General features: G+C 44.8%; 1 protein-coding gene across 1 annotated transcript; it reads right to left on the bottom strand.

Moving 5' to 3' along the window:
* Nucleotides 1-744: 744 nt before the first annotated feature.
* On the bottom strand, nucleotides 745-15,013 carry LOC115142526 (prolargin-like). Its single transcript, XM_029682051.2, is given in 8 exon segments — nucleotides 745-1,467; nucleotides 1,889-1,967; nucleotides 2,161-2,357; nucleotides 2,556-2,713; nucleotides 2,906-3,091; nucleotides 5,105-5,334; nucleotides 5,337-5,539; nucleotides 14,857-15,013. Coding segments are annotated over 7 exon segments (1,140 nt in total). The 5' UTR covers nucleotides 5,536-5,539; nucleotides 14,857-15,013; the 3' UTR covers nucleotides 745-1,376.
* Nucleotides 15,014-15,394: the final 381 nt, after the last annotated feature.

Below are 15,394 nucleotides of genomic sequence, written 5' to 3'. Positions count from 1 at the left end.
CTCTCCCCGGCTCTCTCGCTGGCTCTCTCGCTGGCTCTCTCCCTGGCTCTCTCGCTGGCTCTCTCGCTGGCTCTCTCCCTGGCTCTCTCGCTGGCTCTCTCGCTGGCTCTCTCCCTGGCTCTCTCGCTGGCTCTCTCGCTGGCTCTCTCCCTGGCTCTCTCGCTGGCTCTCTCGCTGGCTCTCTCCCTGGCTCTCTCGCTGGCTCTCTCGCTGGCTCTCTCCCTGGCTCTCTCGCTGGCTCTCTCGCTGGCTCTCTCCCTGGCTCTCTCGCTGGCACTCTCCCTGGCTCTCTCCCTGGCTCTCTCGCTGGCTCTCTCCCTGGCTCTCTCGCTGGCTCTCTCCCTGGCTCTCTCCCTGGCTCTCTCGCTGGCTCTCTCGCTGGCTCTCTCCCTGGCTCTCTCGCTGGCTCTCTCCCCGGCTCTCTCGCTGGCTCTCTCCCCGGCTCTCTCGCTGGCTCTCTCCCCGGCTCTCTCGCTGGCTCTCTCGCTGGCTCTCTCCCTGGCTCTCTCGCTTGCTCTCTCACTGGCTCTCTCGCTGGCTCTCTCGCTGGCTCTCTCCCTGCCTCCCTATAACAGCAGCAGTCATATTCTGGGTTTTCCAGACGATATAGCAAGAATGGGTTGCCAGGAACAAGGATGACAGTGATAATAGGTTAATGTTCATGAGGAGGTAGTGGAGACTGTGCTTTCAGAGGGGGACAGTGAACACACTCAGAAGGATAGGAATGATGTGGCTAGGAAAGGATTCATGATTAGCCCACGAGCACATTTTATTTATTTTATTTGTACAAAACAAAGGGATACAATTACTTTTATCGAAAGTACCTCAAAAACACAGATACACCAAGGACATTTTAAACTACATGGTAGTCACGTTTTTAACCTGTTTTTCATTCACCAAATGCCATACCTGTGTATTGGCCCCTGTAAACCATTACCATGCTTCTTTCCTACCCCAGATGTAGTGTTACAGTACATTCATTATGTGCAAAGACTAATCATACCTTAATTGTAACTACACTATATTTGTAGCATGTCAGTCAATGTACCTTTATTTTCCATCTGCCACTTGTTCCATTATTCTATGGTACTTATTTACCTTAATATTAGAAACACAACTTACAGACAAAACAACTCCTATCTTACTGTAACTGCAAATACATCCATGCACCAAAACCTAGTTTTATAAATATTTGTTTTAATGTTTTAAAATCTTTCAGCTGTGAAATATTCCTGAAGTTGTCAAAGCCGTACAGTTATCATTTTACTCAGTTTATCTGGCACCATTTCACTCATCTAAAATACTAATGTGTGTGGTTGTGTGTGTGTTGTGTGGTTTTGTGTGTGTGTGTGATGTTGTGATGTCCAGGCCTGACTCTAGATGACAATAGACTTGAGGTGTCTGAAACACATGATGACATCCAGAGGGACAGGAGGGCTCAGGTGGTTCCCATCCAGACGCAGGTACCTGTTGGGTATCAATCAATCAATCATACAAACTATCAATCAAACTATAAATCAATCAATCAAACAAACTATCAATCAACCAAACAAACTATCAATCAATCAAACACACTATCAATCAATCAAACAAACTATCAATCAATCAATCAAACAAACAATCTATCAATCAACCAAACAAACTATCAATCAATCAAACAATCTATCAATCAATCAAACAATCTATCAATCAATCAAACAAACTATCAATCAAACTTTCAACCAAACAATCAAAAAATGATCAATCAATCAATCAACTTTCAATAAATCAATCAATCAAACTGTCAAAAAACGATCAATCAATCCAAAAAAATATCAATCAATCAAAGACACAAATCAATAAATCAATCCATTTATCGTACCTATTGTGTTATGAATATTTATATTACCTGAGTCTGGGCATCAGAGCCTCATCAGTCAGACTCTCAGAGGACAGACTGAATGGACAAAGCTGGGTCCCGTTAATACCTGACATATGAACACGCACGGACACACACACACACACATGCACACACATAGGTTAATCAATGCTGTCGTGGTTATGTTACTAATGTTTGCATCTCCATTGCATGTTACTCATTCTCAATGCTGTTATAGTTGTGATGTGGTTGTGTTGTGGTCATGCTACAGACCTATTATGGCCTTATGTTAGGCTACTCACTCTCAATGCTGTTGTGGTTGAGGTGCAGTTGCTCCAGCTGGGGGTTGAACAGGGGGACGGAGGTGAGCTGGTTGTGGGCCAGGTGAAGGTCTAGCAGGGTGGAAACGTTGAACACAGCCTTAGGTACTCCCTTATCACTTAGCTGGTTGAAGTTGAGTCTCACAAACGCCAGGTTGGAGAAGCCTTGGAAGTAGTCCCTGCATTGGGAAGACAACTGGGTTACTGTAAATAGTGGGATGATGCAGTATTTTCCAAGTGCTTAGAGGATAGAGAGTTCAGAACACTGTCATTCTTGTGTGCTTTACTGGATCTCACACCAATGTTTCGGCCAATAGATAATGTGTGTGTGCGTACGTGTGCGTACCTGCATTGTGTGTGCATGCATGTGTCATTACTTAGGGATGTCCTCGATGTTGTTCCTGTCCAGGAATAATTGTGTGATGCCGTTGGGGATGTTAGCTGGCATCTTCTTCAGGATGTTGTGGGCCAAGTTCAGCTGAACCAGGTTCTTCATGTCTTTAAAAGTGTTCTTCCCCACATCACTGTCACTCAACTAAACACAACAGAGAATACACAGGGAGAATTAACATTGAGTGAGCGTGAGAGTGAGTGCATTTGTGTGCGCATGCAAGCATGTGTTTGTGCGAGTCCGTGTGCATACATGCCTGTGTGCATGTGTTTGTATGTGTGTGTGTGCATGCATAAATGCGTGTGTATGTTTGTGCATTTGTATGTGTGTGTGTACCTTGTTGTGGTGCAGGTCGAGCAGAGCAAGGTGCTCCATCTTGCCGAAGGCTCCAGAGGGGATCTTGGAGATCTGGTTGTGGCTGAGAATGAGCTGCTCCAACCCAGCTGGCAGGTCATCAGGAACCTCCTTCAGCTGGTTCCTCTCCATGTAGAGAAACAACAGACCAGGTACCTTCTCAAACACCTGGGACACAGAGAGACAGAGAGAGAGAGACGGAGAGAGAGAGAGAGAGAGAGAGAGAGAGAGACAGAGAGGGAGAGAGAGACAGAGAGGGAGAGAGAGACAGAGAGGGAGACAGAGAGAGAGAGACGGAGAGAGAGAGAGAGAGACAGAGAGAGAGAGGGAGAGAGAGAGAGAGAGAGACAGAGAGGGAGAGAGACAGAGAGAGAGAGACAGAGAGAGAGAGACAGAGATACGGAGAGAGAGAGACGGAGAGAGAGAGACGGAGAGAGAGAGAGAGAGAGAGACAGAGAGACGGAGAGAGAGACGGAGAGAGAGACGGAGAGAGAGAGGAGAGAGAGAGAGAGAGACGGAGAGAGAGAGAGAGAGAGGGAGAGAAAGGGAGGGAGAGGGAGGGAGACAGAGAGAGAGAGAGAGAGAGAGAGAGAGAGAGAGAGAGAGAGAGAGAGAGACGGAGAGAGAGAGAGAGAGAGAGAGAGAGAGACAGAGAGGGAGAGAGAGGGAGGGAGACAGAGAGAGAGGCAAGAAGGGCATCATTCTATGCCATCAAAAGGAACATACATTTCAACATACCAATTAGGATTTGGCTAAAAATACTTGAATCAGTCATAGAGCCCATTGCCCTTTATGGTTGTGAGGTCTGGGGTCCGCTCACCAACCAAGACTTCACAAAATGGGACAAACACCAAATTGAGACTCTGCACGCACAATTCTGCAAAAATATCCTCTGTGTATAACGTAGAACACCAAATAATGCATGCAGAGCAGAATTAGGCCAATACCCACTAATTATCAAAATCCAGAAAAGAGCCGTTAAATTCTATAACCACCTCAAAGGAAGTGATTCCCAAACCTTCCATAACAAAGCCATCACCTACAGAGAGATGAACCTGGAGAAGAGTCCCCTAAGCAAGCTGGTCCTGGGGCTCTGTTCACAAACACAAACACACCCTACAGAGCCCCAGGACAGAAGCACAATTAGACCCAACCAAATCATGAGAAAACAAAAAGTGGAAAGAATTAACAAAAAAACAGAGCAAACTAGAATGCTATTTAGCCCTACACAGAGAGTACACAGCGGCAGAATACCTGACCACTGTGACTGAACCAAAATTAAGGAAAGCTTTGACTATGTACAGACTCAGTGAGCATAGCCTTGCTATTGAGAAAGGCCGCCGTAGGCAGACATGGCACTCAAGAGAAGACAGGCTATGTGCTCACTGCCCACAAAATGAGGTGGAAACTGAGCTGCACTTCCTAACCTCCTGCCCAATGTATGACCATATCAGAGAGACATATTTCCCTCAGATTACACAGATCCACAAAGAATTCGAAAACAAATCCAATTTTGATAAACTCCCATATCTACTGGGTGAAATTCCACAGTGTGCCATCACAGCAGCAAGATTCGTGACCTGTTGCCATGAGAAAAGGGCAACCAGTGAAGAACAAACACCATTGTAAATACAACCCACATTTATGCTTATTTATTTTATCTTGTGTCCTTTAACCATTTGTACATTGTTAAAACACTGTATATATATCATATGACATTTGTAATGTCTTTATTGTTTTGAAACTTCTGTATGTGTAATGTTTACTGTACATTTTGATTGTTTATTTCACTTTATATATTCACTTTATATATTATCTACCTCACTTGCTTTGGCAATGTTAACACATGTTCCCCATGCCAATAAAGCCCTTGAATTGAACTGAATTGAATTGAGAGGGAGACAGAGAGAGAGAGACGAAGAGAGAGGGACAGAGAGAGAGAGAGAGAGAGATAGAGAGAGAGAGAGAGAGAGAGAGAGAGAGAGAGAGAGAGAGAGAGAGAGAGAGAGAGAAAGGGAGACAGAGAGAGAGAGAGAGAGAGAGAGAGTGAGAGGGAGAGGGAGAGAGAGAGGGAGAAAGAGAGACAGAGGCAAATAGCGAGAAAAAAGAAAGAAAGATGGAATTATGAAAATCAGTGAATGCATAAATAAATGAAATCAATAAATAGAAAAAAGCTCCCACCTGCTTGTCTACTTTTCTTATGCGATTGTTGGCCATGTTAACCCATCGCAGCTCTGTGGCATTGTTGAAGGGTTCCGCTGTTACCACAGAGATGTAGTTGTTCTGCAGGTAAAGGTAGTGGACTCTCGACGGGATCACAGGGACCGTACGGAGGTTCCGGTTCTCACAATAGAGGGCGTTGGGGAAGGAGGGGGGGCAGAAACACTCGCGGGGGCAGTCAAGGAACATGGAGGGGGGCCAAGGATGGGAGGGGGGAAGTCTGTGGGCTCCTGGGGTTCCAGCTCATCAGGGGGCAGGCTAGGCTTGAAAGAGGGCCGCTTGGTGGCCTTAGGAGGCTTAGGAGGTTTTTTAGGTCTCGGTCTCTGGGAGAACACTGCCCCCATCAGGAGACAGAGCACCAGGGCAGAGTAGAGTCCCACAGCTGCCTTCATTGTCCTGGATGGAGAGAGAAGAGGTGGAGGAAAAAGAGATAGAGAGATTTGAATTGAATTGAGAGAGAGACAGAGAGTTGGAGAGAGAGAGAGCGAGAGAGAGAGAGAGAGAGAGAGAGAGACAGACACAGACAGACAGACAGACAGAGACAAGGCAAGAAGGGCCTTCTATGCCATCAAAAGAAACATACAATTTGACATCCCAATTAGGATCTGGCTTAAAATACTCCACTCAGTTATAGAACCCACTTGGTGGCCTTAGGACGGAGAGAGAAGTGGTGGAGGAATTGCCTTCTATGGTGGTGAGCCCTGGGGTCCACTCACCAACCAAGAATTCACAAAATGGGAAAAACACCCAATTGAGACTCCGCATGCAGAATTCGGCAAAAATATTGTCAATGCATAACCCAAATAACGTATGCAGATCAGAATTAGGACTATACCCGTGAATTATCCAAATCCAGAAAAGAACTGTTCAATTCCACAACCACCTGAAGGAAAGCGATGCCCAAACCTTCCATCACAAAGCCTTAACCTACAGAGAGATGAACCTAGAGAAAAGTCCCCTCAGCCAGCTGGTTATGTGGCTCTGTTAACAGACATAAAATTAGCCCCAACCAAAGTATGAAAAAAACTAACAGAGAAGTACTTGACAGATTGGAAAGAATCAACCAAAAAACCTGACCAAATTGGAATGCTACCTTGCCCTTATCAGAGAGTACACAGTGGCGGAATACCTGACCACTGGGACTGACCCAACACGAAGGAAAGCCTTGACTATGTACAGACTCAGTGAGCATAGCCTTGCTGTTGAGAGTGGCTGCCATAGGAAGACCAGGCTCTCAAGAGAAGACAAGATATGTGACCACTGTCCATAAACTTAGTTGAAAACCAAGCTGCACTTTCTACCCCCCTGTCAAATGTACGACCATATGAGACACATATTTCCCTCAAATTACACAAACCCACAAAGAATTCGAACACAAATCAATCCCAGCAGCAAAATGTGTGACCCCCCCTCCCTCCCATGGTACTCTCTTGAAACCTTTTGCTTGTGTAGTAATGTTTACTGTTAATGTCTGATTGTTTCTGTCTTTGTGATGTTTAATTCCCTTTGTTGGTTTTTGTCATTGTTGTTTTGGCAATGTAAACACATGTTTCCCATGGCAATAAAGCCACTTTGAAATGAATTGAATTGACAGAGAGACAGACAGAGACAGCGCGACAGAGAGATAGAGACAGAGTGACAGAGACAAAGTGACAGAGATAGAGAGACAGAGATAGAGTGACAGAGATAGAGAGACAGAGACAGAGTGACCGAGAGATAGAGACAAAGTGACAGAGACAGAGTGACAGAGATACAGAGACAGAGTGACAGAGATAGAGAGACAGAGACAGAGTGACCGAGAGATAGAGACAAAGTGACAGAGACAGACAGAGACAGAGAGATAGAGACAGAGTGACAGAGACAGAGTGACAGAGATAGAGAGACAGAGACAGAGTGACCGAGAGATAGAGACAAAGTGACAGAGACAGACAGAGACAGAGAGACCGAGAGACAGAGACAAAGACAAAGACAGAGCGACAGAGAGATAGAGACAGAGTGACAGAGATAGAGAGACAGAGACCCAGAGACAGAGAGACAGAGACAGAGTGACAGAGATAGAGAGACAGAGACAGAGTGACCGAGAGACAGAGACAAAGACAAAGACAGAGCGACAGAGAGATAGAGACAGAAAGACAGACAGAGACCCAGAGACAGAGACAGAGACAGAGTGACAGAGACAGAGTGACAGAGACAGAGAGACAGTGACAGAGAGACAGAGAGAAAGAGAGACAGAGACAAAGACAGAGAGACAGAGAGTTGGAGAGAGAGAGAGCGAGAGAGAGAGAGAGAGAGAGAGAGAGAGAGAGAGAGAGACAGACACAGACAGACAGACAGACAGAGACAAGGCAAGAAGGGCCTTCTATGCCATCAAAAGAAACATACAATTTGACATCCCAATTAGGATCTGGCTTAAAATACTCCACTCAGTTATAGAACCCACTTGGTGGCCTTAGGACGGAGAGAGAAGTGGTGGAGGAATTGCCTTCTATGGTGGTGAGCCCTGGGGTCCACTCACCAACCAAGAATTCACAAAATGGGAAAAACACCCAATTGAGACTCCGCATGCAGAATTCGGCAAAAATATTGTCAATGCATAACCCAAATAACGTATGCAGATCAGAATTAGGACTATACCCGTGAATTATCCAAATCCAGAAAAGAACTGTTCAATTCCACAACCACCTGAAGGAAAGCGATGCCCAAACCTTCCATCACAAAGCCTTAACCTACAGAGAGATGAACCTAGAGAAAAGTCCCCTCAGCCAGCTGGTTATGTGGCTCTGTTAACAGACATAAAATTAGCCCCAACCAAAGTATGAAAAAAACTAACAGAGAAGTACTTGACAGATTGGAAAGAATCAACCAAAAAACCTGACCAAATTGGAATGCTACCTTGCCCTTATCAGAGAGTACACAGTGGCGGAATACCTGACCACTGGGACTGACCCAACACGAAGGAAAGCCTTGACTATGTACAGACTCAGTGAGCATAGCCTTGCTGTTGAGAGTGGCTGCCATAGGAAGACCAGGCTCTCAAGAGAAGACAAGATATGTGACCACTGTCCATAAACTTAGTTGAAAACCAAGCTGCACTTTCTACCCCCCTGTCAAATGTACGACCATATGAGACACATATTTCCCTCAAATTACACAAACCCACAAAGAATTCGAACACAAATCAATCCCAGCAGCAAAATGTGTGACACCCCCCCCCCCCCTCCCTCCCATGGTACTCTCTTGAAACCTTTTGCTTGTGTAGTAATGTTTACTGTTAATGTCTGATTGTTTCTGTCTTTGTGATGTTTAATTCCCTTTGTTGGTTTTTGTCATTGTTGTTTTGGCAATGTAAACACATGTTTCCCATGGCAATAAAGCCACTTTGAAATGAATTGAATTGACAGAGAGACAGACAGAGACAGCGCGACAGAGAGATAGAGACAGAGTGACAGAGACAAAGTGACAGAGATAGAGAGACAGAGATAGAGTGACAGAGATAGAGAGACAGAGACAGAGTGACCGAGAGATAGAGACAAAGTGACAGAGACAGAGTGACAGAGATACAGAGACAGAGTGACAGAGATAGAGAGACAGAGACAGAGTGACCGAGAGATAGAGACAAAGTGACAGAGACAGACAGAGACAGAGAGATAGAGACAGAGTGACAGAGACAGAGTGACAGAGATAGAGAGACAGAGACAGAGTGACCGAGAGATAGAGACAAAGTGACAGAGACAGACAGAGACAGAGAGACCGAGAGACAGAGACAAAGACAAAGACAGAGCGACAGAGAGATAGAGACAGAGTGACAGAGATAGAGAGACAGAGACCCAGAGACAGAGAGACAGAGACAGAGTGACAGAGATAGAGAGACAGAGACAGAGTGACCGAGAGACAGAGACAAAGACAAAGACAGAGCGACAGAGAGATAGAGACAGAAAGACAGACAGAGACCCAGAGACAGAGACAGAGACAGAGTGACAGAGACAGAGTGACAGAGACAGAGAGACAGTGACAGAGAGACAGAGAGAAAGAGAGACAGAGACAAAGACAGAGCGACAGAGAGATAGAGACAGAAAGACAGACAGAGACCCAGAGACAGAAAGACAGAGACCCAGAGACAGAGAGACAGAGACCCAGAGACAGACCGAGAGACAGAGCGATAGAGACAGAGTGACATAGAGAGACAGAGTGACCGAGAGATAGAGACAGAGAGAAAGAGAGATAGAGACAAAGTGACAGAGACAGACAGAGACAGAGAGACCGAGAGACAGAGACAAAGACAAAGACAGAGCGACAGAGAGATAGAGACAGAGTGACAGAGATAGAGAGACAGAGACCCAGAGACAGAGAGACAGAGACAGAGTGACAGAGATAGAGAGACAGAGACAGAGTGACCGAGAGACAGAGACAAAGACAAAGACAGAGCGACAGAGAGATAGAGACAGAAAGACAGACAGAGACCCAGAGACAGAGACAGAGACAGAGTGACAGAGACAGAGTGACAGAGACAGAGAGACAGTGACAGAGAGACAGAGAGAAAGAGAGACAGAGACAAAGACAAAGACAGAGCGACAGAGAGATAGAGACAGAAAGACAGACAGAGACCCAGAGACAGAGAGACAGAGTGACAGAGAGACAGAGAGAAAGAGAGACAGAGACAAAGACAGAGCGACAGAGAGATAGAGACAGAAAGACAGACAGAGACCCAGAGACAGAGAGACAGAGACCCAGAGACAGAGAGACAGAGACCCAGAGACAGACAGAGAGACAGAGCGATAGAGACAGAGTGACATAGAGAGACAGAGACAGAGTGACCGAGAGATAGAGACAGAGAGAAAGAGAGACAGAGACAAAGACAAAGACAGAGCGACAGAGAGATAGACAGAAAGACAGACAGAGACCCAGAGACAGAGAGACAGAGACCCAGAGACAGAGAGACATAGACCCAGAGGCAGAGAAACAGAGACCCAGAGACAGAGAGATAGAGACCCAGAGACAGAGAGACAGAGACCCAGAGACCCAGAGATAGAGACCCAGAGACAGAGAGATAGAGACCCAGAGACAGAGAGACAGAGACCCAGAGACAGAGAGACAGAGACCCAGAGACAGAGACAGAGAGAAACCGAGACCGAGAGTGGGAGGGAGGAAAAAGAGATTGTGGCAAAAGGGTTATGGGAAATGTGTCATTTGGTAAAGAATATATATGCCCCTTTATTTGGCATGACTTTGTTTCTAAATAGTTTATGATGCAGTTTAAATGGGAGTTATGATTGCGTTATTAAACCTTAAAAGTGATCACAGTTTAAAGTGGATTACTTGCTAGCAGCCACTACAGTAAATGTTTTCCTCTAGCCTTCTGCAGGGGTTTGGTAATCTGCTTATATAAAGGCTGAGTTGAGAGCAGTGACCTGTGCAGGCGAAGCACACAGACATGGTTCTCATTAATGACTGGGTGAAGCACTAGCTTTTCCTTTACAGCTGTTAAAAATAAGAGAGAGAGAGAGAGAGAGAGAGAGAAGGGGGAGAGAGAGAGAGAGGGGGACAAAGAGAGAGAGGGGGAGACAGAGAGAGAGAGAGAGAGAGAGAGAGAGAGAGAGAGAGAGAGAGAGAGAGAGAGAGAGAGAGAAGGGAGAGAGAGAGAAGGGAGAGAGAGAGAGAGAGAGAGGGAGAGAGAGGGGTGGGGGAGACAGAGAGAGAGAGAGAGAAGGGAGAGCGAGAGAGAGGGGTGGGGGAGACACAGAGAGAGAGAGAGAGAGAGAGAGAGAGAAGGGAGAGAGAGAGAGAGGGGTGGGGAGACACAGAGAGAGAGAGAGAGAGAGGGGGAGACACACAGAGAGAGAGAGAGAGAGAGAGAGAGAGAGAGAGAGAGAGAGAGAGAGAGAGAGAGAGAGAGAGAGAGGGGGGTGAGTTTTAATAGGGAGCTTAAAGTGGGAACATTGCCTTTCAATCACGCTGTAAAGCTGAACTTCTGAGATCCAGGTTGAATACAGCTCTTGGTCCAATGTGAGTGGATCCTAACGAGGGGGTCAGAGGGGGCTAGAGTTCTGAGACGCCCAGCCCAACAGGGGACCCTAAGTCTCTCTCTCCATCTCTCTCTCTGTCTTCCTCTCTTTTCCCTTGGTCTCTCTCACTCTGGCAATCTTACAACCTAGCATACAGGAGACCACACCAAACCAGTTGTTGGTCATTAGTTAGTAATTGACAGAGTCCACAAGATACAACAAGTGACTACTCACAAAAATACAAGGTGTTATGGATCAGCATCTTACAACAGTGTGGGATTGACTGTGTTTTTCTGTCCTTTGTTTGTTGTGAGAAAGCCTTCTGTTGAGTCTGATAAATAGCTGAGAGTCATTGCAAAACTATTCTCCTAGCCAGAGTCTGTCCAGGCCAGGATAAACAGTTCTGAACTTCCCTTCCTCCTAAACTAATCGTGTTCCTGGCAATGCCACTCAGCCCAGAGTGTGATTTCACTTTTCCTCTCTCAGTAGTCCAGAACTCCAACAGCTATAATCAGATGTTACGACGTCAGGACAGAGAGTTAGGGCTGTTGGTAGACACAAGAGAGAGATGACAGAGTTCTGCACATCTATACTATAGTCACAGCTATGTGTATGTGACTTAGGGTTGTTAGTCATCACAATATATATATATATTTTAAAACTATTTTCTACATTGTAGAATAATAGTGAAGACATCAAAACTATGAAAATAACACATATGGAATCACGTAGTAACCAAAAAAAGTGTTAAACAAATCAAAATATGTTTTATATTTCAGATTCTTCAAAGTAGCCACCCTTTGCCTTGATGACAGCTTTGAACACTCTTGGCATTCTCTCAACCAGCTTCATGAGGTAGTCACCTGGAATGTATTTCAATTAAGAGTTGTGCCCTGTTAAAAGTAAATTTGTGGAATTTCTTTCCTTCTTAATGCGTTTGAGCCAATCGGTTGTATTGTGACAAGGTAGGGTTGGTATACAGAAGATAGCCCTATTTGGTAAAATACGAAGTCCATATTATGGAAAGAACAGCTCAAATAAGCAAAGAGAAATTACTTTAAGACATTTAAGGTCAGTCAATCCGGAAAACTTCAATAACTTTTAAAGTTTCTTCAAGTGCAGTCGCAAAAATCATCAAGAACTATGATGAAACTGGTTCTCATGAGGACTGCCACAAGAAAGGAAGACCCAGAGTTACCTCTGCTGCAGAGGATAAGTTCATTTGAGTTACCAGACATTGGTATTAACTGCACCTCGGATTGCAGCCCAAATAAATGCTTCAGAGTTCAAGTAACAGACACATCTCAACATCAACTGTTCAGAGGAGATTGCATGAATCAGGGCTTCATGGTTGAACTGCTGCAAAGAAACCACTACTAAAGGACAGCAATAAGAAAATGAGACTTGCTTGGGCAAAGAAACACGGACATTAGACCGGTGGAAATCTGTCCTTTGGTCTGATGAGTCCAAATTTTAGATTTTTGCTTCCAACCGCGGTGTCTTTGTGAGACGCAAAGTATGTGAATGGATGATCTCCACATGTGTGGTTCCCAAAGTGAATCACCCTGCAGCGATACACCATCCCATCTGGTTTGCGCCTAGTAGGACTATCATTTGTTTTTCAAGAGGACAATGACCCAAAAATACTTCCAGGCAGTGTAAGGGCTACTTGACCAAGAAGGAGAGTGATGGAGTGCTGCATCAGATGACCTGGCCTCCACAATCACCCGACCTCAACTCAATTGAGTGTATGTGGGAACTCCTTCAAGACTGTTGGAAAAGCATTCCAGGTGACTACCTCCTGAAGCTGGTTGAGAGAATACCAAGGGTGTGCAAAGTGCCATCAAGGCAAATGGTGGCTACTTTGAAGAATCTGAAATATAAAACATATTTTGATTTGTTTAACACTTTTTTTGGTTACTACATTGATTCCACATGTGTTATTTCATAGTTTTGATGTCTTCACTATTATTCTACAATGTAGAAAATAGTAAAAATTAAGAAAAATCCTTGAAAGAGTAGGTGTGTTCAAACTTTTGACTGGTACTATATATATATATATATATATATATATATATATATATATATATAAAAAGTATGTAGATAGATAACACCCGTAATACTCAGGCTTCAGCACATCTGAGTAAGAGTTGCTCCAAGATCATCCTCGAACCATGGTAAGAATCCTTCAACTTTATTCACTTTTCCATTGTCGCTTACATCTCCCGGAATATATTTTCTGCTCCACTGGAGAAAAGGGTTGGCCACTCTATTAAGGGGAGCTATAAAGTCTAGGCAGAAATGTGACTGGTAACACCTCAACCTTACTGGTTTACCTTACAGGCTATAGCTCCAGCCCAAGAACGCTTGGCTATGAAACACCATTTGGAAAATACTGAGACAGACAGAGGAGGGTCTGCAGACAAGCAAGGAAAATGATTGGACTGTCTGCACTGTTAAGCCTGGTTGAGATGGCAGGCAGATATATAGCCTGGTTGAGATGGCAGGCAGATATATAGCCTGGTTGAGATGGCAGGCAGATATATAGCCTGGCTGTCTAATCTCCTGGATGACCCACATTCTAAAGGAAATATCGCCAAATGTCAAATAAGAAACTTTGTTTTGGCAGAATGATATAGATATTTTATAGCACGTGTTAGACAACAGATAATGTTGTATGATCAAATATCATACAACGGCAGGGTAGCCTAGTGGTTAGAGTGTTGGACTAGTAACTGGAAGGTTGCAAGTTCAAATCCCCGAGCTGACAAGGTACAAATCTGTTGTTCTGCCCCTGAACAGGCAGTTAACCCACTGTTCCTAGGCCATCATTGAAAATAAGAATTTGTTCTTAACTGACTTGCCTAGTAAAATAAAAAATATATTTAAAAAATCAACAATGATCCATTTTAACAATGTTTCCCATGCAGGGACATTTTTTGTCAATAATAAATTCAATTGACAGTTTTATTGCTGTGTAAAAACACAGATGTCCAATTCAACAGAACCAGTCCAGACCACAGACCATTATGAAGGAATGAACATTCCTGAGATGATTCTGGAAATTTCAGAAAGCTTCTCCTCTCTTTTCAAAGACATTGATCAACAAAAATCTGTATATAATTGTGACCTACCAATCCTAGAAGACAGACAGACGTCTTGACAGACACCTGGACAGTTGTCAAGCCCTATCTGATTTAAAGCTTAGGAGCTGTAGAGGGTAGCGTGATATAGCCAAACACCGCAAAGCAATGTAATCCTAAGTCTGACTGTGAAAATTAACTTCACTTTCAGTTCAGTCTTTTTGCCACCCAGTACTACCCTTCCATCAACTTGCAACAAGAAAGCAGCATGTTTAGCTGAACGAAATGGATAGGCGTGTCGCTATTTGTCTGAATGTCGCAGAGCAACAGGGTTCTAGAATCTGCTTTGTGAGAGAACTTTAGCAGAAGCAACTCGCTTTGGGAGGAGAGGACAGTACCACTCTCATTCAGCATCTCTATAGAAACACACACTGTCAGGCTCTGTTCACGTCCGCCTCTCTGCCAAGACACGCACACAGAAACACACACTCCTCGTCCCACATACACCTCACACACTGTAAGACACAAACACTCTCTCCTGGTCTTGCTCTGTTTACATGCTGTTATCGAGCGTGTCACATCTAATAGCATCCCCCCCGGAAGAAAGAAACAACAAATATTGTCTTACCTGTCAATGGTACCTGCCCTCTTTTATCAAGTTTGGAGTTTTCTGTCTCTCTGCTCTCTGTCTCTCTTACCCTTCTCTTACCCTTACCTCTCTCTCCCTCTCTCCTTCTTAGTGGACAAGCCTCCTATTGGGTTGGTTCCCTGGCTATTATTCCTTCTGAAAGTCATAGTGTTTCCCACTCTCCTCCACTTCCTCCCACTCCCTCCCACTCCCTCCCCCTCCCCTCCCCTCCCCTCCCCTCCCACCCACCCACCCACCCTCACTCCCTCTCTCTGCCCCTCCACAGCAGAGATCAACAATTAATCTCGGTCACACTTTACTACTTGGATAGTCCGGATATTCCATCTGTAGTTGCTCTACAGATGGTCATACTATCCACAAATGATCTGTTGATAAGCAAGGTTAGGTTTAGAATAAGAGTTAGGTAAAGGGTTAAGGATAGGGTTAGAGCTAGGGTTACTAGATAGTTCGTTTGTAGACTATCCAAAAAAGTGTTACAATCTCCAGTGTTGGAGGATGTTTTCTCACCATGCGCTGT

The sequence above is a fragment of the Oncorhynchus nerka genome, linkage group LG2 (genome assembly GCF_034236695.1).
Source record: "Oncorhynchus nerka isolate Pitt River linkage group LG2, Oner_Uvic_2.0, whole genome shotgun sequence".
NCBI classification, from domain to species: domain Eukaryota; kingdom Metazoa; phylum Chordata; class Actinopteri; order Salmoniformes; family Salmonidae; genus Oncorhynchus; species Oncorhynchus nerka.
Note: the sequence above shows the minus strand (reverse complement) of the source record. Positions and strands in the feature narration are given on the sequence as shown.